A 22,561-nucleotide genomic window follows, 5' to 3' on the forward strand; every position below is an offset into this window, starting at 1 on the left:
AAGCCTTGCTGATCATCATGGATTATCCATAGCATGATGGCTTCTGCAGAAAAACCTCAGCACCATCTTTGCAGCGCACTAGGGCTGCAAGTGGACTGGCCACACACAAGGGCCTCTATATAGAGAGTTGATGGGGGAGCCGCGGCTGTCAATCCTCCACCGTGAGGCCAGGAGGTAAGTCAAAATAAGATACGTCAACTTCAGCTACGCTATTCCCGTAGCTGAAGTTGTGTATCTTACATCAACACCCGCTCCCCCAGTGTAGACCAGGCCTAGGTACCATTACAATGGTGGCTATGTGACCTTCCCACTACCATGCAGGAGATCCATGTGTGACTGCTGGCTCCTGGACCTTGCTCACCAGGAGCTGTTAAGAAGCACTCTGGGGAAGAAGGCATGGAGTGATTTAATCTGCAGTAACTTCCCCAGCTGTTTGAGGATGGCACAAGTGAAGTTCTGTCTAGTTCCCATTGGTGAAGAGAATCATGGCCACAAAGCAAGATTTTTAGGTTGGAGGATGGCTGTGAAGCAAAAGAAAAGAAGGGATCCTCAAGGTCCTGACAAGGATAAAGAGGACTGGGGAATTTAAAATAATTCTAACATCTGGCAACCAAACTCAAGTTCAGCAGTTAAGATTCACATCTCTGACAAACACGTCTATCTAAGAGGCTCAGCCCTTTTGTTAACAAAATATTTATTGTTCCAGAGAATTTTATTTCATTTTTTCATTTATTTCACGGGAGTTAAGAGATGTGTCTTTATTGTTTCTCTCCTCCCCGCCTGGCATAGCTCTCCAATGTTGCCAGGTTTGAGATTTGGATGTTAGAAAACTGTATAAAAATAGTTCTTGTCCAGAAATCAAAAGTGAGTCTCAACCCTCGGGTCAGAGGTAAATGAAAATGGGATGAAAAAAATAGGCAAGCATTTTAGAATCCCCTCCCCCAAAACACTATCAAAATATGGATTGTCAGATTTGCTTGTGAACAAAGGGTTTAAAAGGCCAACACAATTTCCAAGGGAAGTGATGAAAGACCAGTGCCTTGGGTCATTAACACTAGTCTAGATAAGGAATCAAGAACTACATTTAGGGTTTCTAATTTGGTGTTGGTTTTTTTCCCCTGATTTTTTTGTTATTTATGACTAGTTTCTAATTATGTGCAAAGTAATGTTTCCCTTGTACTAAATCAGGGGTTCTCAAACTGGGGGTCAGGACCCCTCAGGGGGTTCTGAGGTTATTACATGGGGGGTTGAGAGCTATCAGCCTCCAGCCCAAACCCCACTTTTCCTCCAGCATTTATAATGGTGTTAAATATATACAAATATGTTTTTAATTAATGAGGGGAGGTCACACTCAGAGGCTTGCTGTGTGAAAGGGGTCACCAGTACAAAAGTTTGAGAACAACTGTACTAAATGTTTAATGTCTCAGTTCCCCTATGGATAAGCTTGCAGGGAGTATGAGAGGGTTTTGGGGGGAGGGAGGAGAGTGTTTCTAGTGCCTTTTGTGAACAAATTTCAAGGCTGCCAAAAATGATGTGGGTGCTTTCAGTGTACACAGTATTTTTTTTAAAGACTGATTTTCACTGTAACTCCCAATAGACCAAAGGGAAGGAATAGCCCTGCACTTGCCCCTGGAGAGGGGAATCTATTATTTGACTTTCCAGCTGTTCCCCACTTCTCATTTCAAAGCTGAGGGAGTGGGAAGGGAAGAGCCAGGATCCGTGCCGCCCCTCCGGCCTTAGCAAAGTTTCGGGGGAAGTTAGAGAAACCCCTGCCCGTCCCCTGCGCTGAAGCGGCTGCTCCTGCAAGCAGCATCTTTTGTTCGCGGCTGGATGCACACCCCCATGACGTCAGCCAAGAGCCTGGACCAATCAGAGCGGCAAAGGGGTGTCCCGGTGGGGATCCTCCCCCCCCCCTCTGTAGTTAGCCCTGCTGGGGGGTCCCCGGAGCAGGGGCCTATATAAACCCCCTGGAGCCAGCCATCTGCCGCTCCCTCGCAGGCTGCAGGCGGAGGAAGAGCCAGGCAGGAGCGCACCGGGAGCAGCCCCACCGGGAGCAGCCAGGTCCTTGTCCCCGAGCGGCGCCCCATGAAAGTTCTTCGCCTTGGGCTTGCAGCGTGAGGAGCCACAAGCCCGCGCCTCTCCCTAGTGCCATTTTTTTCTCTCGCCAGCCTTTGACGATGCCCAGCAGCCTGGGGTGGCTGCAGCTGCTGCTGCTGGTTGCCTTGTGCCTGGGGACAGGGGTGCAAAGCTCGCAACCCAAGACGGGCAAAACCAAGAGGCAAAGTCAACAGATAGTCCAGCCGCAGGTTCCAGGCAGCCCGAACAAACGTGAGTATCTGGGGGGACAGATCCTCCGCAAAGGGGAGGGGGGTGGGGACACTGTCACAGACGTTGAGGAGGCTGGGAGCGGGTCCAGGAGTGGACTTCAGAAACCCAGCCAAAATCTCCCTCCGCAGGCTGCAGCCCTGGGAGTGTAGGTGCTTTTTGTGCATAGCGAATTCTGTGATAAATGGGGGTCCAAAGTGATCCCAGTTGTTCCAGCAGCTGGGTCAGATTTTAGCTCCACGCTGCAACAAACACCGCCTAGAGAAAGCGAGGGGCTTGCGGGCGATACACAGAGTGGTTTGGGGAAAGTTTTCTGTTTGCCTTTGAATGTTTGTGAGTTACACCACACACCACGGCTCCAGCCCAAGCGGGGTAAATTCTGCCACCCTTCCTTATGCAGTTGATTCTGAGTAGCCCCAGTGGTACTACTCGAGTAAGAATAGCATAATCTGTCCCTGTGTTTTTTGTCATTAAGGCAGAAGTATAGTGTCATGGGATCTGGTTTAGTTGATGAAGTGTAGATGCCAAACTTTTATTTGAACTAAACAGCTGCTATTTTCATGTTTCAGTTCTGGGTAGGTGGTTTTCATTAGAGCCCTTAGTTAAGAAAACAACAATTTTATTATTGCATGTAATTAAAAATAACCTTAAACACAAAAACACTCTTTCTGCAAACACAATTTGGGAGACGTTTGCTGGAACAATTGCAGTTGTCACCCTTGAAAGCGTCTGGGGAACATGAGGCTGCATCAGGGAAAAATTTCCTGGCACTGAGATCTATCAGGCTGTGAAATGATCTCTCAAGGGATGTGGTGGAAGTCCTGCTGCTTGGCACACTTAGAACTGACCTGGCCAAAATACTTGTAAATGTAAACCTGGGAAACAATCCTACAGTGGCTGGAACCTATCCAAAGCCCACGGAAGTCAGTAGCAGTCTTTCCATTGAATTGAATGGAGCTTTGGATCAGGCCCTAGATGAGATTCTGAGTCTGTTAACTCTTTGTTTCAAAGTCTCTCTAAACTCCTGTGCATGTACTGCAGTATTTAATGTGGTGTAGACTGACATTCAGGTGCCTGATCTCACTTTCTCTGTGTGTCCCAAACTCCCATTGTCTCAGTGGGAGTTTTGCATGTGCAAATAATGCAGGATCAGGACCTAATGGATAGTCCACATCTTCTTTTTGACTTTTGTTTGGAGCTCTGTGGTTGAAGGAGGCTAATGTAACCCGAAACTTCTGTTTCTTTTTCAGAGGGCTGTTATGATAATGGGAGATATTATCAAATAAACCAACAATGGGAACGCATATATCTGGGGAACATGCTCATCTGTACCTGCTATGGGGGAAGCAGAGGCTTTAATTGTGAAAGCAAGCCTGAAGGTAAGTTGGTGGGAGTCATGATGAATGAAAAATGGGTTGTGAGGCCAATTAAAATAAGCATTAAGAAAATTGTAGACCACAGATCAGATTCTCAGCTCATGTTAATAGGCGTGAAAGTCAATAATGGATTTATGCTCATTTACACTGAGGATCTGGCCTGAGATTTTAAGAGGTAGTCTTCATTAGACATGGGCCTGCAATCGGAACCCTGGGTCCAGATAACACTCAATCTGAACTTTGGATCTGAATCTGAACTTTGCAGTCAGCCTCAACTCTATAATGATCTGACCTGGCCCTAGATTTGAAATCCTTAACGACTGCAGAGTACACAACAGATCTGGAGCCAGACTTTTCAGCTCTGACTTCTCTAAACTTTTTATTTGATTGTATGGTCTGTAACTGTTAATATGCATTTCATAGCCTCATGTTGTCAAACCATTTTTAAAAACATTTTAAAAGTTGACTTTCATTTGCAACTTGTTTCATAGTCCTTCTAACTTGCATATGAACGTCCCATAGTTGGGTGTAAGGTTGGAGTAATTATTCTTATACCGATTTATGATTATTTTGATCTCAACTATCTAAGTGTCATAGGGAGACATGGAATAAATTTGGATAAAATTGAGGTTTTGGACAATGGGGATTTTTAAATGTAACAGATATTGAGGGATGTGACCCTGTTTGGGGTAACAGGGACATTTGGATAATCAAACTGCACTTTATTTACTGGGCTGTATTCACTGGCTTGCTCTGGCTGTGTTGGACTGCTCTGGTGATGCAAAGCAGCCATAAACCTATCTTAACTGATGAGGTGGTTTATGGCTGTCTTTTGTTGCTGGTGCAGCACAAATCAGCTGATTTGCAGCTAGGTAGGGGGCCTTGTGTGAGCCCTCAGTGCTTGCATGAATTCCACTCTGCCGACTTGCATGCTTCCACACTAGTATGTGGCTGTTACTCTTCAGAGAAAACTAAACACATCTGAATTTTTCTGCACAAGGAAAAACAGTGGTGAGGGAGGGAAGGGAATAGGAATGTATGTGGTTTGTGTTCTTGCAGTTTGAATGCTACAGCCTGCACCTTAATTCATTCTCACGCTGACTTTATTTTCCCCTCAGCTGAAGAAACTTGCTTTGACAAATACACTGGATCTACCTATCGGGTAGGGGAGACTTATGAGCGCCCCAAAGACTCCATGATCTGGGATTGTACTTGCATCGGGGCTGGACGTGGGCGAATTAGCTGCACCATTGCAAGTATGTAACAAAGATATTGAGTGAGCCATTGCTCTTCAGTGTTGCGCATTTTCCAGAGAGGTTGACCTGACAACCCCAAGTGCAGTGCGGATTTGCTTATTACTTAGGAGTATGCGGTCTGATGCAAAGCCCACTGAAGTCAATTGAAGGCTTTCCATTGAAAAAGCTCATCCTCTTCCCATGAGTGGTCCCATGGAAGTCAATGGAATTATTTGTGTGAGCAAGGCTGGCAGGATTGGGCCTTTATGAGCAAATGTTCCGATCTAAGACATGTTAAAAATAGTGCAATAAGTGTGTTAGTGCCCTGCTAATAGGACCAGTATAAAATATTTCAACTGCTGCATGCTTGTTACAGCTATAAGAGATGCATTGGATCTTGATGGCAACTCTAGTGGAACGCTGTTTACTCACTGCAGAGAATGAAGGCCAAGTCCTCAACTGGTGAAAACCAGTATAGCTTCAGTGACATCAATAGATTTGTGCTGATTTACACCAGCTGAGGATCTGTCCCTTAACGTGGCCTCTGTAGTGACACCCACTCTGAGGGTACATCCACACTACCCGCCAGATTGGGGATTGATTTATCGTGCCTCGTCTAGACGTGATAAATCGATCCCTGAACGCGCTCCCCATCGACTCTGGAACTCCACCAAGGTAAGAGACGAAAGTGGAGTCCATGGGGGAGCTGTGGCCTTTGATCCCACGCCCTGAGGATGGGAGGTAAGTCGATCTAAGATACCTCAACTTCAGCTACGCTATTCTCGTAGCTGACGTTGTATATCTTAGATCAATTTCCTCGCTCCCCCCAGTGTAGACCAGGCCTTAGAGTCTATGTGCTGGAGATTTGGCGGGCCAGGTTGTGATCTCTCAGACCATTCCCAACATGCTTCTTACCCATTCTGCTTCTCCTATCTTGGCTTCCTCACCATCCCGTCCCCTCTGTTCTCTTCTCACCCTTTTCATTTTGTTGCCTCTATCAGGAGCGCCTTTCCTTTGTGTTGTTGGGTCACTCTTTAAGTCACCTGCTAACCACTTCTCTTTAGCTCCTGATTTAGACTCTGTCTGCAAAACAGTTTCTGCTACTGCAGTTGAAGAGCACTCGGTACATTTGGGCTTAGATTTCCCAGTCCCTATGCTGTCTTTGAGAAGCACAGCTTTATTGCATCTTTAACACAACAGCTGGTTTGGTTTGATTTGCAATTTATTTGCAACATGCAGCGCTACATATTTCCCACAGGACACCAGACATGAACTCTCAGTATTGGATGGAAGGAAATCCTGCAAAGGCCGAGGGGCTAGTTCTGCCCTGCATTCAGTGGAGTTGCATTGGGCATGGCTGAGTTTGGCCCAGAATCAGAAATGGGAGATTTCTGGTTCAAGATGTTAAATTATTGTTAAGCTCTGGCTTCCATTTCCTCATCTTGGATTTGATTCAAAGCCCACTGAAGGCAGTGGAAAGAGTCCCCTGATTGCAGTTGGCTTTGAATCAGTTGTCATATCACTGCTACTGCTCAGATTGTTTGGTCATTTTAGGAATTAGAACAAGGTCATGCTCCTCAGCCTTGATCAGTGCTATGATCCTTATCCATTCAGACTCAGCCCTTGCAATACTCCACTTGCTGTTCTTTCGGCAAATGGATCTGTGCTAACTGGTGGATCCAAAATGTATTTATTACAAATCCATCTGATCAAAACACTGCCATGCAGGTCTTTGAATCGGTCTATAGTATGTCAGCGCATTGAATTTTAGATTTAGCTGGATTAATATCATAATATCAACTATAAGGTCCGTCCTCTTCAGATCTCTTTGTTCTGTAAATTCTGGCTAGTGCTCTTGGGTCTCCTGGTTCTAGGCAATTCAACAGGCCTAAGTCGAGCTAGTTGAAAAAACAGTTTCTTTAAAAGTTGTGAACAACAATTTTATTTGAAAATTTTAAACTTTTGTGGGAATGTCTAAATGAAATAAAAGTTTGTTTTGATTTGGCTCCAAAGTTTTCATTTCAATTAAACTCAAATAGAAAGTTTTGGTTTGGTTTTTAAAAACTGAAATAGAACAAAAAATTGTAAACTTAAACAAAATGAAAAATGCAATTGAAATTGAAAAAAAATTGAATTTCTTTTCTTTAGCAGTTTCCCACCACAAAGCCTAATGAATTCATTAAAAAAAGATGTTTTTCTGAAGGGAAAAAAAAAAATCTGATGAAACACCAAAGTCTCACCTGAGTGCTGTGGGTGGCTGAGGAACTTCAGAAAGTGTTAATAACTCTTCTGTTTGGAACTCTCTTTCTTTGACATTCAAGGAAGCGCCTCCCTTTGACAATAATTGTCAGCCAGCTGGAATGAGGGTGGTCTAGCTTAGTGGGTAGAGCAGAGATTGGACCCCAAGGACTGGGATTGGAGCTAGAATCAGCAGCTAGAGCCAAGGGTCAAACTGGAGGGCGGGAACCAGATACCAGAGCTGAGTGTCAAGTGAGAGTCAGTAGTCAAGAGCCAAGGGCCAGGTCAAACCAGACGGCAGGAATTGGAGCAAGTAGGGTAGAAGGCAAGGAGGGGTTCAAGGCAGATAAGGCAGGTGTAGCGACAGTGGTGGGCATGCACATCAAACAGCCAGTAAATTGCTGCTGCTGGTTTAAGAGCTGGCCTGCTGGTGCCTGCAGCCAATCAGGAGGCATGGCCAATCCGGCAGCCTGCTGCAGGCCAGCTGTACTGATGAGGCTGCCTGGAGATTAGCTCTGCTGCAGGCCTTGATTTCCTGACAATAACTCTTTTCCTCTTAGCATTTATCTTTGCTAAAAGTTCATCTCACATTGACTTGGGATGCCTGAAGAGGATGCTGTTTAAACGACAAGGGATTGGATTGTTCGCTATTCTACAGTGAATATACACAGGCCTAATTCTCAATTAGGTGATGTCTAAACCATTTTCTGTTTGCCACAGATCGGTGCCATGAAGGGGGTCAGTCCTATAAGATTGGCGATACCTGGCGCAGACCACACGAGACGGGTGGCTACATGTTAGAATGTGTGTGTCTGGGCAACGGGAAGGGGGAATGGACCTGCAAGCCTCTAGGTATGTAGTGGTTTTGGCACATTTCTTTGAGAGATCAGGCCTCAGAAGTATTTAACAGATGTCATTAAAGAATCCTATATTAAAACAAAGGATGCTAATTTGAACTGTTTCAGGCCTTTAGCCTGCTATAACTTAGCCTGGTGCAGTGGCAGCGTCTACAACTTTTTTTCCTGGCAGCCTCTTCCCATCTACCAATATGGGAAGGCAAAGGTGGTTATGACCCCCTGACACCTGTTTGTGACTCCCAGGGGGTTGCCATCCCCAGGATGAGAGCCCCTGACTTTTAGAAATATTTAAAACAAATGAGAAAACCTATCTTTCTCCATTCCCACAGCTGAGAGATGCTACGATAACACTGCTGGGACATCCTATGTTGTCGGCGAGACCTGGGAGAAGCCCTACCAAGGCTGGATGATGGTGGACTGCACTTGCTTAGGCGAAGGCAATGGACATATCACCTGTACCTCCAGGAGTACGTATCGATTTCTGTTGCCAACGTACTAACGCTATGCAGAGTGTCAGATGCACTTCATTCTGCTGAAGCTCAGGTTCTAAAATGATGCCTTTTCTTATCCTTTCTTTGGGCCCAGAATGCACAAGCTAAGGCACTTAAAGTAAGACAGAGAAAAAGGAAGACAACTTCCAAGTGTGTGGTGTGCTTCGTATTACATAGAGAAGTAGGTGGCGTATTAGATTTCATCAAAACAAATTGTATCTGGTGACCAGATCAAACTGTAACGTAAGAATGGGTCACAAGCAAAAATTTGCAAATGGCATTTGCCATATCCTGTTCTGGAATCCCATACCCCCTTGTGGATACATTGTGGAGTTAGCTTTCTGTGCAGGTGATAAGTTGTTATGATGTTGGGTCCATGCTGTGCTTTATACAGCCGTTTTGTAGGAAATATTCCTGTAGGCTAAATGGCTCTAGCGGGTCAAATTATTCACTCATTTACACTCCACATATCCCACAGGAAATCCATGGAATTGTGCAGAGTTACAGACCTTACACAGTTTGGCCCAGAATTGCCCCTATGGAGAGAGAAGGTGCTTTTAAAGGGAAATTGTCCCCTGGTTTATCTTTCTTGACATTCTGGTATTATTAACAAATCCAGAAATTCCTGCAGAGCTCTAAAAATGCACTTTTCCACTCCAACTTTGTACCAGTGCAACTACGTTGTTGCAAAATATCCCAATGGATTGGTCTATAAAATGTAGATGGGGCCTTTACAAGTGACTTCTGCTTATTACCTTCTCTTCTAGTATGACTGTACTATAAAACAAGCTCCATTGTGCAGCTATGACAATTTGTACCAGCTGTACATCTGCCCCAAGGTAATTTGACCTGGTCTCTTGTACCTTTGTTATGCGGGTTTTGAGATCTTTCTCTGTAGCCTTTAAATGGTCTCATGCCCAGTTGCCTTGAGATATAAAGCTAATAGCTTTTTGCTAATATAAACAATAGAAATGTAAAGAACAAAAACTCAGAGGTTTGAGATTAAACTCAAAGTTCTGGAGAGAGGTAGTCAAGAAATAAGCTATGAAGCAAAACCAGCCGTGACCATTTCAACTTTGTTTGAAAACATGGGGTGGGGGAATAATTAACTGTCAAATGGGAAAGAACATGTTCTCTTTCTGCTTTGTTATGTGCAAGCTTCAAAGTTACTATAGTCAATACAAACAATTAGACAGTGTCTTTCATCTCACCGTTCTGGAGTCTACTGGTGGACCTTATAGGAAATTGCAGCCTATTCATTTTTTTTCCAATATTGGGTTTTGCTTCCAGAATGTAATCACATAGATAAATACATTGTCTAAGTATAAAATGATAGTTGTGGCCCACATAGTAGTGTAAGTACTGATGTGTGGATAAAATATAAGTATTATGGCCAAGATTTTCCAAAGTAACTAGTGATTTGGGTGCCTACATTCTTGGGTGCCCATCCTGAGACACCTGATCTTCTGAGGGCAAGTGTCCACATTTTCATATACATATAAGTACATTATCAGCCCTGTAGCCACTTACCACTTTCATGGTATAGAACACAGCCCTGTGTCATTTTATCTACTGTGGTTTGTTAATGTGTTTGCCACATGTTAGTTTTTGACGCAAGGTACCCTAGCTCAATGGCAATCTGAAGTGATGCGTACCTTATTCCACAGTTGTTCATAGAGTAGATGAAAGCGTTTTTGACCCATGATTAAATGTGAGTCATTGTATCAAGTTGCTGTTGCATGTGAGGGTAAAATGCTGTAATGGAAGAAGAATGAGTTAATCCATGTGGCTCTGTGTGCAGCTAGAAGTAGTTTATTATGCTATCATTTGAACTTATTTGCTCAGTTCATCATGGGTGGTAGATTATTTAAAGACAGTATTCCCAGACACACATGTGAAACTTCCATTAACTATAATGGCAGTTGCTTGCATATTTCTGGGTGAAGAATTTGACCCAAAGCTATTGCCTATCAAACAGGATTTAGTTCCTTCCATGTGAAATAGGCCCATGAGGTCCAGCTGGGCCCTGTGTACGGCATGCAATGACCATGCTAAGAAACTGTTTCGAATTAAACAACATTAAAACTGGTTTCAGCTTAGCAGGGTTTTCCCCGCAATATGGACAAGGAACAAGGTGCTTAAAATGGTTTTGAAAACTATTAGCAAGAGTGGGCAGTAATCCAGGAGTTGGTTTCACATTCTGCCTTGTCCACACTGGGAGCAAAAAGGTGCTATCTGAAAGAATGTTTAAAATCACTGGGTGAAATCCTTTACTGCTGAAATCAATGGGATTTTGCCATTGACTTCCATGGGACCAGGATTTCATCCAATGTTTTAGAATGGCTTCCCAGCATGTGCCTTTCTGCAATAGAGTCAGGGCTTGAAAGCGTGTGGATACCTTGGTAGGGGTGATGGAGCTTTATAGTGGAAGACGAACTGTACTGTAGAAGGTTAGTCATGGAATATCAACAAAGGACCCAGTATCTTTGCTTTTATGATGGGCATGCTGCTAAATATAGGAAAAACTAAGCCTTGCTTCCTTTGTTATAAATGTTTCCTTTCCTCTGCAGATAGGTGCAATGATCAGGACACCAAGACTTCGTACAGAATTGGAGATACCTGGAGCAAGAAGGATAACCGAGGAAACCTGCTTCAGTGCATCTGCACTGGTAATGGCAGAGGCGAGTGGAAATGTGAAAGGCATTCAGCTGTGCAAACTCCTGGCATTGGTAAGTGGTAAATCTTATTGGTAAGTGGAGGCATACAAGTCATACACAAAAGATTTTGTGCTGAATCACACAACACTGATTTAGGCAAAAATCTTGTCAAAGTTAACAGGAGTTTTGTGAGAGGAAGATCTGCAATATTTAAGGTCAGAAATTGACAGGAGACTAAACATTGTCATCTTTTGTGCATGGGCAAATGACTGAATTAATTTACACACAGTTTGCATGCACAAAAGAGGTTTGCACATGTAGATTAGAACATGTGCATGTTCAAATGTGCCAAAAATAGCATGCACAGATTTATGGACCTATATATATAGATTATCTCTTGAAAATGTGGCACTTCGGGTTAATATTTTTTAAATAGAATATCAGGGTTGGAAGGAACCTCGTAAGGTCATCTAGTCTAACCCCCTGCTCAAAGCAGGGCCAATCCCCAACTAAATCCCAAATGGCCCCCTCAAAGATTGAGCTTATAACCCTGGGTTTAGCAGGCCAATGTTCAAAGCACTGAGCTATAGAGTTTCTACAGGATGACTTATTTTAAATGTCCTGAATTTAAACTTGAATGTCTTGTAGCTGTCAGAAGTTGAACTATTCTTCTGGCAAGATAAACATATCCACTTGTGCTCAAGCTTTAATATGTAGAAATGTCAAAAAGGCACTTGTGTATTAAATAAATTGTATTTTGTATATCAGATCCTTTGTGATTTTTGGTATGCGTTTATTTAGTTTCATGGTATTCAGTGTCCTCTGTCCTAGGTTTATAGCAAAATATTCAGCTTCTAAAGCCCTTCTTAATATAGGTTCTTTGTCCTTTTAATGACCTAGTTCTGTTTTTAATGTGTAAATCTAGCTTTTCCCCTGGGGTGGGTATACTAGGTTTTGTGTTAATAATTTCCTACTCTTGCTATCACCAGTTCCACTCCGTGGTGGGAATGATAATATAGACAGACCCCAGGAAACTTCTAGCACTTAAAGAGCAGAGCTCTGAGCAGGTCTAAACCACACTGTGCTTTTAAAACTCCAGTGGTTGTCAAAGCCTTGCCTATACTTTTGCTCCCGTATTGGCTGTTGCAGGCAGAGCTAAACTGGTGGTAGGATAAGTGGGAAATTTTAGCCAAAGTTTCCAAGTGCAGAAGAGGCCTCTGAGTCTCTTCCCATCTTACTCTTAACTAAAGCTGGTTGAAAATTTTCCTTTGAGAATATTTTTTGTTGGAAAATGGCGTTTTCCCAAAATAGACGTTTCATGAAAAAACTGGTTCCTTTTGAGATTTTTCAGTTTTTTGATGGAAAAATTGGGGAAGAGAAACCAGTCCACCCAGTTTTTCAGTTTGGGGTTTTTTCCTCCTTCTTTCCTTTCTTCATTGGTTTCAGTTTTTGATTTCAGTTTGTCATCCAGAACAGCAAAACATTTTCATAGGAAACTTTAATTTTTTTTTACAATTTCGTGGGTTTTTTCCTGCCAGAATTTCCTGTGGAAAAACAACTTGCATTTTTTGATCTGCTCTAGTCACAGTTGCTGGCTGTGCAGTTGCTCTTGTTGAGGAGGATCATTAGTGTGGCAAGAGATTTTTTTTTTTTTTAAATGTTGAAATTTACTAATTGAAGTGCAAACAAATGTTATGAAAATGGAAAGTGATTAATAAAAATATCTGCAGATAATTATGCCTAAGAAAGTTAAATGTTAACATCATAGCACTTACCCTAGATTTTCTGTTCCTTATTTTTGGATTTAAAGCCTTCTGTTTATTCCCTCCTTTCTAACATTTTCTGCCTTAGGATCTGGATCCTCAACCTTCACAGATGTACGAACTGCACTTTACCAGCCCCAACCTCAGCCTCAGCCGCAGCCATATGGTCACTGTGTTACTGACAGTGGAGTGGTGTACTCTCTTGGGATGCAGTGGCTCAAGACACAGGGCAGCCAACAGATGCTTTGTACTTGCCTGGGCAATGGTGTCAGCTGCCAGGAGACAAGTATGAGCTTTTCTTTTAATGCTCACACCTAGACAAATCAAGGCCCCAGTGCAGCAAAGTGCTGAGCTAGAGCGTAGCTTTAACTATGTGAGTAGTCCCGTGGAAGTCAGTGTTTCAGTGCTTTGCGGGATTGGGACCAACATGTAAAAGGATCTTAACTACATAATTGATCCTGATACAAAGCCCACTGAAGTCATTGGAAAGAGTCACACTGACTCAAGTATCAGAGGGGTAGTCGTGTTAGTTTGGATCTCTAAAAGCAGCAAAGAATCCTGTGGCACCATATAGACTAACAGACATTTTGGAGCATGAGCTTTCGTGAGTGAATACCCACTTCGTCAGATGCAATCTAACGAAGAGGGTATTCACCCACGAAAGCTCATACTCCAAAACATCTGTTAGTCTATAAGGTGATACTGACTTCAGTGCATCTGGCACTAAGAGAATTTCAGCTGCTGTTTTCACTTGTAGTGAAGGCCAGTTTCTAAAGATTTAAGGATGCACTCTCCTAGGTCAACACTCATAATGAGTCTGAATGTTCATGGCTCCTATGTGCATTGAGGGGAGAGAACCCCATGGGAGTTTTTGTCCCTCACTAGAAAGTAGGATCCTGGGGAATGTATAAGAAGGGTGCTCTGAAGAGCAGGCAAAATGAGGAACAGCACGGGGCTTAGAGAAGGCAAAGGAAAGAATCAGAATTTCTTCCTGGTTTTGCTTATTTGGGGCCTAGTTCTTTAGGGCAGAAGTAACACCCATTTTGTTACATACATACGGCAGTGGGAGAATAAAGCCCTGGGATGCAGAATTAGCAACTTTATTCAAACTAAGTTGCAGCAGTGTGTTTTTGGGGAAGGATGTAGCTTGAATGAGGATGTTACAGGGCTAGATCCTCAGCTGGTATAAAATTGGCCTGGGACAATTGAAGTCAGCTGAGGATCTGGTCCAGAGAAGCTAGAGTTACTTTAGGGCACAAAGAACTGGAGTGGGGACATTGAGACATAATGTAATGTTGTGCTTTGCTTGGTTTAAAGCTGTGACCCAAACCTATGGTGGCAATTCTAATGGGGAACCTTGTGTTCTGCCATTCACCTATGGTGGGAGGACTTTCTATTCTTGCACCACAGAAGGTCGTTCGGATGGTCACTTCTGGTGCAGCACAACCTCCAACTTTGAACAGGACAACAGATACTCCTTTTGTACTGGACAAAATGGTAAGCTTGTCTAGAGAAATATATTGGGGAAAATTAGGTTGAATTTCCAGTATCTGGGTATTGTGACTATAAATACTGTCTGGGCTAGATTTAGCTGGTCTAAATGGGCACAGCTCCACTGAAGCTGCTGATTTGCACCATCTGAAGATAAGATGAAAATGACAGCTCCGCAGATTACAGTTAGAGTGTGAATAGTTCTTGTGACCATGTTCCCCATCTTCTCTGCATCTTACAAACATTAAACTCCCAACCCTGGGATGTGGAGAAGGTGTTAATTACCCCAGTGAAGTAAGAGTAGCCAGAGAAAAGGAAGAGATGATGGGAGGACATGTCTATCCTTTTGCCCTTGAGGGTTTTCTTTAACTAACTAGCGAAGGCCTCCTCCTGTAGTGTTGTATGGGAAAGGGCCCAGATCAGCATTTTTATTTAAGAAACTCTGTGTTCTATTGCTCTCCCTACTTGACCTTAAAAATGAAGCTGTTAACCAGAGTATAGCTCACTATCTTTGATCCAAGAGACCTTTAGAACTCTCTTGGCTGGTTGAATTTCAACCAGTCAGATAAGAGTCCTGGCCCGTATTAGGCCATGAGGGTACGACACTGCTCAGAGTCTCATCTGTGCAATCCTCTGATGTCACTCCCTCAATCCTGACTCCCCAGTCAGATTGCCTTATATAGCAGCAATCCTAATCTGCCACTGGGAAGGGGTGCTGTGTATTGGTAGATTTAGTAAAGTGGTAAAATACTACTTCTCAGATCTGTCGTTTTTGAGCAGCATTTCACTCACATGGGTTTGTTTGTGTTTTAAATATCTTCTGGTTCCTTCAAGATGAAACTCTAGATCCCTTTCTATCATGTCACATTTGTTCTATTTTAAGAGAATTCATGGAATTCAGCTGCTCTGAATTGCATTGGTGAGAGGTGTCTAAGAGATCCTTATTGCTCCACTGTGGGCTGGGGAAATATCAATACAGGAGGATGCAAGCAAAGGCTTCATTCTTCCTGGCTATTTGTACATCATGGAGTTACAACTGTTTCCTAAGGGCTGAGGTTTTATTTAAAGTCCTTGGTCACAGCCCAGCTCTCAGTTAAATCCATCCAGCCCCATTTACTTCTGTGGGGTTGTACAGATATCATAGAACGGAGAGAATATTTGACTCACTGGACCAGCAACCTCATCCTACTCCTGTTTGTTCCTGACGACTCTGTTGGTTGCAAAGAAACTCTAAAGCAGATCTCACATGATCCTCTCTGCCAGGGGAATCTGGGGGCATTCTGGAGCTACTGTTACGATTCCAATGCCGATGCCTTCCCTGGTACAGTAGGCCTATGTCAGATTTCCATACTCCTCTATGATTCCCATGGCCAGGGCCGTCTTTCCACATCTCTGCATGGGGGATGGTGGGTGCTTTCTGGTTTTGCAAATTTCTTGAATGTGGACCAATTTTTCACAAGGTTTACATTTACATGATTAAATTAGTCTCTGTCAGAAAAGAGGGTTAAGAGTACTCTGGTGAGGGGGCACATGCGAACTGAGGGTCCGTGCTATGTTCTGAAACACCTCCTGGATTCTCTGAGGAGAATGCAGGCTCAGATACATCTTTCTTTTATTCCTTCTGCTTTCTGTAGTTCTGGTCCAAACCCGGGGTGGCAATTCCAACGGTGCCTTGTGCCACTTCCCCTTCCTGTACAACAATCGCAATTACACTGATTGTACTTCTGAGGGACGGAAAGACAACATGAAGTGGTGCGGAACCACCCAGAACTATGATGCCGACCAGAAGTTTGGCTTCTGCCCTATGGCTGGTAAGTTATGGATGGTGGTGCTGGATGGGAAGATCTCTGGCTGGGCTCTGTTCAAGACCAGTCATTGAGGTTTCTGCTTAAGACCAGTGGGTCTCAGACTGTGGCCCATGAAATGCAATAGGGATGTGGAGCCCTTCCAGGTGTCCATTAGCTGCGTCCGTCACTGTGGTGAACTTTCAGTCATTAGTGGCTTCCAGGTAGCTGTAGTCAAATTCAGGTTTCTCCTAGGGCTTCTAAGGGTGTTTTTTGACCAGTGACTTTAGTATTGCAAATAGAAAGTAATTTACTCTGCCCATTTGCCGCAGAGAATTTTGGGCCAGATCCTCAGCCGGTGTAAATTGGCATAGCTTCATCAACGTCAGTGGCACTATAGAGGTTTACCGTTATGGATGACCCCATGCTTCTAACATCAGTCTGTTACTGTGGCAATTATGCAGGTCTCAGTTTATGCCAGTCTCAGTGATGTCAAAAGGAGTTGTGTGTGTTTAGATCTAAGGCAATGGAGAACACTAGCACTTCCTGCAAGATCAGAATACAAGGCAGCTATGAGAACCCATTTTAAACAGCAAACCTTTTATAACTCAATAGCTCCCATGCTACGTTTGCCCATGTACCTACAATTCAGTATGGAGCAAATAGAACTAGGAATACTTTACACTTATAGCAGTACCTTTTATGTGAGAATCTCAATATCTTAACAAACATTAACTGAACACCACCGCACCCCTGTGACGGAGGTGGCAGATACAAGGATCCTTCCACTCGCCACTGAAATGCAGCCACTTCTGGGATGGAACCCAGCATGTGTTAAATAGCACAGGAATGAGATGTGACACTTTAAGACATGAAGTGGCAAAAAAGAATACCACATCTAATTGAAAATGTGAAGGCAGTTTTATTTCAGCAATTTTATGTCCAACCTGTATTGGAATTCAGCCAGGACATAAAATCCTTTAGAAAAGGTAATTTAGGTGAAAGTACAGGACTAGGTCCTCGGCTGATGTATGTTACTATACCTCCAAAGACTTCAGCAGAGCTACAGCAGCTGAGGGTCTGGCCCATAATTTTCCTTTGAACGGTGATGAACGTATATTTTGGTAGGAAGCTTGCAACAAAAGACATTTTCCTCCACTCCTGTCTACCAAAAAGTAAAGTGACAATTAAATGATAGTTTCCTCTTTCTTGTGGTCCTTTAAAGGCAACATGGCTGGGTCTTCACTCCCTTTGTGCCTTGCACAGATATTTACATCTATGTAAAATGAGTAGCCAGCAGTGGTGGGTTTTACACCCACTTTGCACAGCCATCCATAACTACACAGTCTGCAAAGCAGTGGGTCATTACACCCAGTCTCTGTAGTTAGTCTAACAGGTTTGGAGATAGAAAGGTGATTTAGGGTGAATAAACTAATGTCAAGGACTTGCATTTAGAGAACATCAACACCTAGTGAAGGTGGGATTTGGAAACTTAGTGAGGTCATAAACCCCCCACATCAATGTATGGAGCCCGGAGCACTGTGGGAATGTGTATAGCGGATTATATGAATGCTTGTGCTCATTGTAACTCTAACTAAAACCCCTCACACTTCTTGGACAGCCCATGAGGAAATCTGCACAACCAATGAAGGTGTCATGTACCGTGTTGGAGACCAGTGGGACAAACAGCACGACATGGGCCATATGATGAGATGCACTTGCGCCGGAAATGGCCGTGGTGAATGGACCTGCATTGCATACTCCCAGCTTAGAGGTATGTATCTTAATTTATGCAGCAAGGTCCTGATCCAACTCTCATTGAAGTCAAAGAGATTCTTTCCACGGACTTCATTGGGAATTAGAGCAGCCCCCCAAAATGATTCTACATCAACAAGTCTCACCTGTGCAGGCCAGGAGGGATATTTGTGCAAAGATCCAGATGTTTACATTCAGGAATAGCGCCAATTCAGCACTCACTAAACCTCGATTAGCTTGATCAACGCACAGCCCTGCGTTCTCTTGCTTACATTTAAGGGTCCGAACCATTGCAGCTACTCTGGTTGCTGAATTGAAGCTATTCTGTGCAAAGTCCCAGGCCAGTCTGGAGCTTGAAGGCAGGGTTAAAGGGCAGTGCAGTCCTGTTTTGCTATTTTGCAGTGAGGTTTTTAATTCCTCTGTGTAGGATGAATTAACTTTGCAGGCTAATCTGTATGAAAAGTTGGCAGGACTTTACTGAGATTTTTTCTAAGCAGCCCAAGTGGAGAAGTGCTTAGACAGCACCAAAAAAGAGGACTTCAAAGGAGAGAGCACAGACATTTGATCATCCTAAAGCTACTTACAAGAGTTGGATTCATGTCTGGAAAAAGCAGAATGGGTGCTGTCAGGGATATAATTTATACGGAAAGACTCTCTCAAGGGCTTTGAGGTTTTCCATGCGTCTTATGCAGACGGTGAGAGATGCACAGCCGAAGGACCTGCTGTTCAGTAAAGCTGCCTTCTAACTCTGCCTAACTGGCCAGCGCTTGGCATTCTGATCTCTGAAGGATGGATCTTGTGGGGAAATGGGAGGAGAGTGAAAGGAAACTGTCAGGTTAAAGCAACTTCTGCTGAAAAGAGCAAAGTAACCTAGTCAGGGAAATATTTTCCCTTTTTTTTTTTTTTTTAAAGGATGTGGGTTCTCTCAACCCCCTGACAGATCACAACTGTCAGGAAACCTCTGTGGGCCTTCTTGTACTATCTCAGCATTTACAAAGCACCAGGGGATTTAGTCTCATAACACACCCGTGAGGCAGGGAAGTGCTAGTATCATTTTTCAGATGGGTAACAGGGGCAGCACAGATTAAATGACTTGCCCCAGGGCAGGAAGGCTGTGGCTGACCAGGAATCGAACACAGGTCTTTGGAGGCTGATTCCATGCCCTGTCCACTAGCAGTGCAGCTAAATCCTGCCACAGATAAAAAGCCATATTTATGATGGTTGATTGCTTCACAAAGCAACTCGCTTCTACAGGGGTTTCAGGTTTACTTGTTTTCTTAAACTAACTGTTATTGACCAGATTGCTTTAAGGATAAAGGGTTAGGGCCAAGTCCTCAAATGATTTAGTTGGGGATTGGTCCTGCTTTGAGCAGGAGGTTGGATTAGATGACCTCCTGAGGTTACTTCCCACCCTGATATTCTATGAAATGGTATAAATTGCCATAGTTCTGTTGATTGGGGGATCTAGCCCTATATCGTGCTTCAGTGGGTACGGGGAATAACTATAATGCATCAGTTCTTCTCTTGGGGTTACAACAAAGTGTCATCAAGATACCAAGCAAAATAAAGTGCGGCGAACATTTGGGGCTGGATTGTGACGCCTTTGCTCGCACTGAGTAGTATTTTACTTTCACCAAAGTCAGTAAGGAGTAAAGTGCTGCTCAGCACATGTAAGAATATCACAATCCAGCCCTTTAAACGCAAACCCAGTGATTTTTTTAATATGTCATTTTAATTGCTGTTTCACATGCTATAACAAACATACCATGGGAACCTGATTTAAATAAGGCTAAATACTTTGGGCTGGATCCTGCAAACCTCCTTCCTACAAGCATCCCTTATTCACACAAGTAGTCCCATTGACATCAATGCTGACAAGTGGACACAGGGGATCATAATGTGTAATCCTCTCCTGGGAAGATCACACTTATCTCTGACAGATACCTGCAATCCTGTCTCTCTTTTCTATAGCTTTTCATGGCAATAACTCTCATTGCACTGATGGGGAGGGGGAAGAATATGTTCAGCAGAAGAAGTATTCGGTAACTTCTTTTGTTTAAAGCAATCATTGAGGGACGTATCATGTTCTCTCTCAATCAGACCAGTGTATTGTTGATGGCATCACCTATGATGTTAACCAGACATTCCACAAGCGTCATGAAGAAGGACACATGCTGAACTGCACATGCTTTGGCCAGGGTCGTGGGAGATGGAAATGTGATCCTGTCGGTAGGTTAATTCCCAGCTGCTTCCGCTTGTTGTAGCAATGCAATAACGCAATAACAAGGAAATGTGTGATAGGGCGGATGGGTGAATTTGGGCCAGGTCTTTGGGCAGAATCTGCCCTCGATCACATTAGGAGAAAACTGGTGTGACTGTGACTTCAGAGGAGTTGCAGCACAGTGAATGAGAGCAGAGTTTGATTTAACTCAGGCTATCTGACATGTCATGGGAGAAGCTGATAATATCTGCAATAACCCTAGGTACTGGCAACTTTACTCCTTTCTGATTCCTCCCTTGGAGTATTTCTACACTGTAACACACTCTAGCTTCAGTAGCTGCCAATGTTATGGGCTAACTGGTCATTTTAGCTACTCATTGGACGGAACTCTGACAAATAAAGCGTTCAGCAGGAACCTCAGATTTCATGCCATCAGCTGTTGTGTGGAGCAAGCCAGTAATGCTAGACTCTACCTTGTAAATTGTTCTTTTTCCTCCGCTTTGTGGAAATCTGGTCTCTTGACTGAACTGAAAAACATGGAAGATTGCACCAGCAAATACTATCTTACCATGGACTAAACTTATTTTATTTGGCTGCCTATTATACTGGGCAGCCAAACAAAAAGAGAGCAGGCCAATGCAAAGAGTGCATGTGTAAATAGCATGCCAGAGTTTAGCTAAAGCCATTATAGTTCTGTGTTTCTCTGACCAAAAAAACGAACTCTGATCTGATGATAAGACTTAGTTATTTGATCTGTTATTACCAATCCCAAGAGAACTTTAATATGTTTTCTTTGGCAACAGTTCAGAAAGCACTAGTGGTTAAATTCTGCTTTATTTACCATATGTCTGCCCAGATTTACTGGAGATCAGATCATAAAGTTCTTGAAAATTGCTCCTTTTGAAAGAAGGAAAGAAATTTGTTTTAAAATGAGTTGGAAAATATCATTAAAGGTGCTGTCTGTTTAATTTTGTCATTCATTTCTCCAAACCTAGTCCCTATTCTTTCAAAGTGAGTGTACAGTTGATGCTCATTGCAGTCCATCAGTAAGACTTCTACGGAGCTGGTTTCAGATGTGAGTTACGCTCCTCTATGTCTGGAATCAGTGTGTGGAAGCGAATGGTGTTACTCCAGAGTTTACACCTGAGTTTTGCTGTTGACTTCATGGGAACAAGACTGAGCTTTAAATGAGAGAAGAACAGGTGCAGTAGCTGAAGCAGTACCAAGCTCCAAAATAGTATCTGTTGGCCAGCTCCTTGTGGAAGAGAAGCTCACATTGACTTTAGAGGGAGAAAGGACTGCAGGATCAGAACCTGTCCTTGGACTGTTGTCACTGCCCAAAACATACCACAGCTGAATTAACACCCAAACATCTGACTTGCCATTGCAGTAGTAAATCTAGGGTCTGAATGAGTTTCCATGTACCCTAGTTTTGAAGTTAGATTTCTAGTGCCCCTTTGAGTAATGCTTGCAGTAACACTATTTGCAATGTGTTTTCCCTCTTCATCATTCTCCTGTGTGTTGACCCAAGGTTTTGGTTTTGGTTTTTTGGTCGTTTAAGTCAACTTTTGACACTTGTACTTGTTTCATGCCTTCAGACCAGTGCCAGGACTCGGAATCCCGGACCTTTTATCAAATTGGGGATTCGTGGGAGAAGTATGTTCATGGTGTTAGATACCAGTGCTATTGCTACGGCCGGGGTATTGGAGAGTGGCATTGTCAACCTCTGCAGACCTATCCAGGTAAGAATCCTAACGATTAAACACATTCTTCTGACTAGCTCTGGTTTAGTGTGATAGGATGGGGTTGGCTGCATGAGCGGAGCACACGGTGAACGCCCAGTCTGCTTCCTCTGCTGATCTTAGCAATCTGCATGTCCTTTCATATCCTTGTCAACGTCAAATAAGGTTAGGTGGTTTTCCCTATATACAACGAGCAAGTAAGAGTTTGAATTCTCTCGGTTCCTTTGCCTGTGAATGGTTTGCAATTGTTCAGCTCCCAGCATGGTAGGAAATTCCTGTTGGTTTTCTTTTAGAGCAGAACCGTTTCCACCTGAAGGTGTACACAAGAAAGTGTCAAACTCACAAGTAGAGGGCCAGAGACTGATCACAATGACAATCTGGAGTTAATTCATTTGGCTTCACCGGGGTTATCCTAGATTCACACTAGAATCTGACCCATTGTGGTTTTATTTCCACTTTGGTGTTTCACTGACATTATAGCTCTGCAATCTATCTACTATCTATATATTGCTTGAGGCTGTTATACCATGTATGGCCAGACCTTTCTTACCCAACCCACCTGCTGAAGCAAAGTGCACCATGTCAGGAAATGCCTTCCATGGTCAGTGCCCTGAGCAAAACTTTTG

At 43.4% G+C, this 22,561-nt stretch overlaps 1 protein-coding gene across 4 annotated transcripts in view; it reads left to right on the forward strand.

Annotated features, from left to right (window-relative positions):
• The first annotated feature begins 1,973 nt into the window (after positions 1-1,973).
• FN1 (fibronectin 1) overlaps positions 1,974-22,561 on the forward strand; it is a 64,823-nt gene continuing 44,235 nt past the window's right edge. For 2 of the 4 annotated variants that reach the window (XM_030579845.1, XM_030579846.1), the window contains exons 1-12: positions 1,974-2,328; positions 3,576-3,704; positions 4,820-4,957; positions 7,895-8,026; positions 8,361-8,498; positions 11,093-11,251; positions 13,031-13,228; positions 14,260-14,439; positions 16,068-16,244; positions 17,839-17,991; positions 20,073-20,201; positions 21,792-21,935. In XM_030579845.1, the coding sequence (XP_030435705.1) occupies positions 2,178-2,328; positions 3,576-3,704; positions 4,820-4,957; positions 7,895-8,026; positions 8,361-8,498; positions 11,093-11,251; positions 13,031-13,228; positions 14,260-14,439; positions 16,068-16,244; positions 17,839-17,991; positions 20,073-20,201; positions 21,792-21,935 (1,828 nt within the window). In that variant the 5' untranslated portion in view covers positions 1,974-2,177. The remainder of the gene's footprint in view (positions 2,329-3,575; positions 3,705-4,819; positions 4,958-7,894; positions 8,027-8,360; positions 8,499-11,092; positions 11,252-13,030; positions 13,229-14,259; positions 14,440-16,067; positions 16,245-17,838; positions 17,992-20,072; positions 20,202-21,791; positions 21,936-22,561) is intronic. The other 2 variants (XM_030579848.1, XM_030579849.1) reach the window with 1 other exon arrangement.

The sequence above is a fragment of the Gopherus evgoodei genome, chromosome 11 (genome assembly GCF_007399415.2).
Source record: "Gopherus evgoodei ecotype Sinaloan lineage chromosome 11, rGopEvg1_v1.p, whole genome shotgun sequence".
Taxonomy (NCBI): Eukaryota; Metazoa; Chordata; order Testudines; family Testudinidae; genus Gopherus; species Gopherus evgoodei.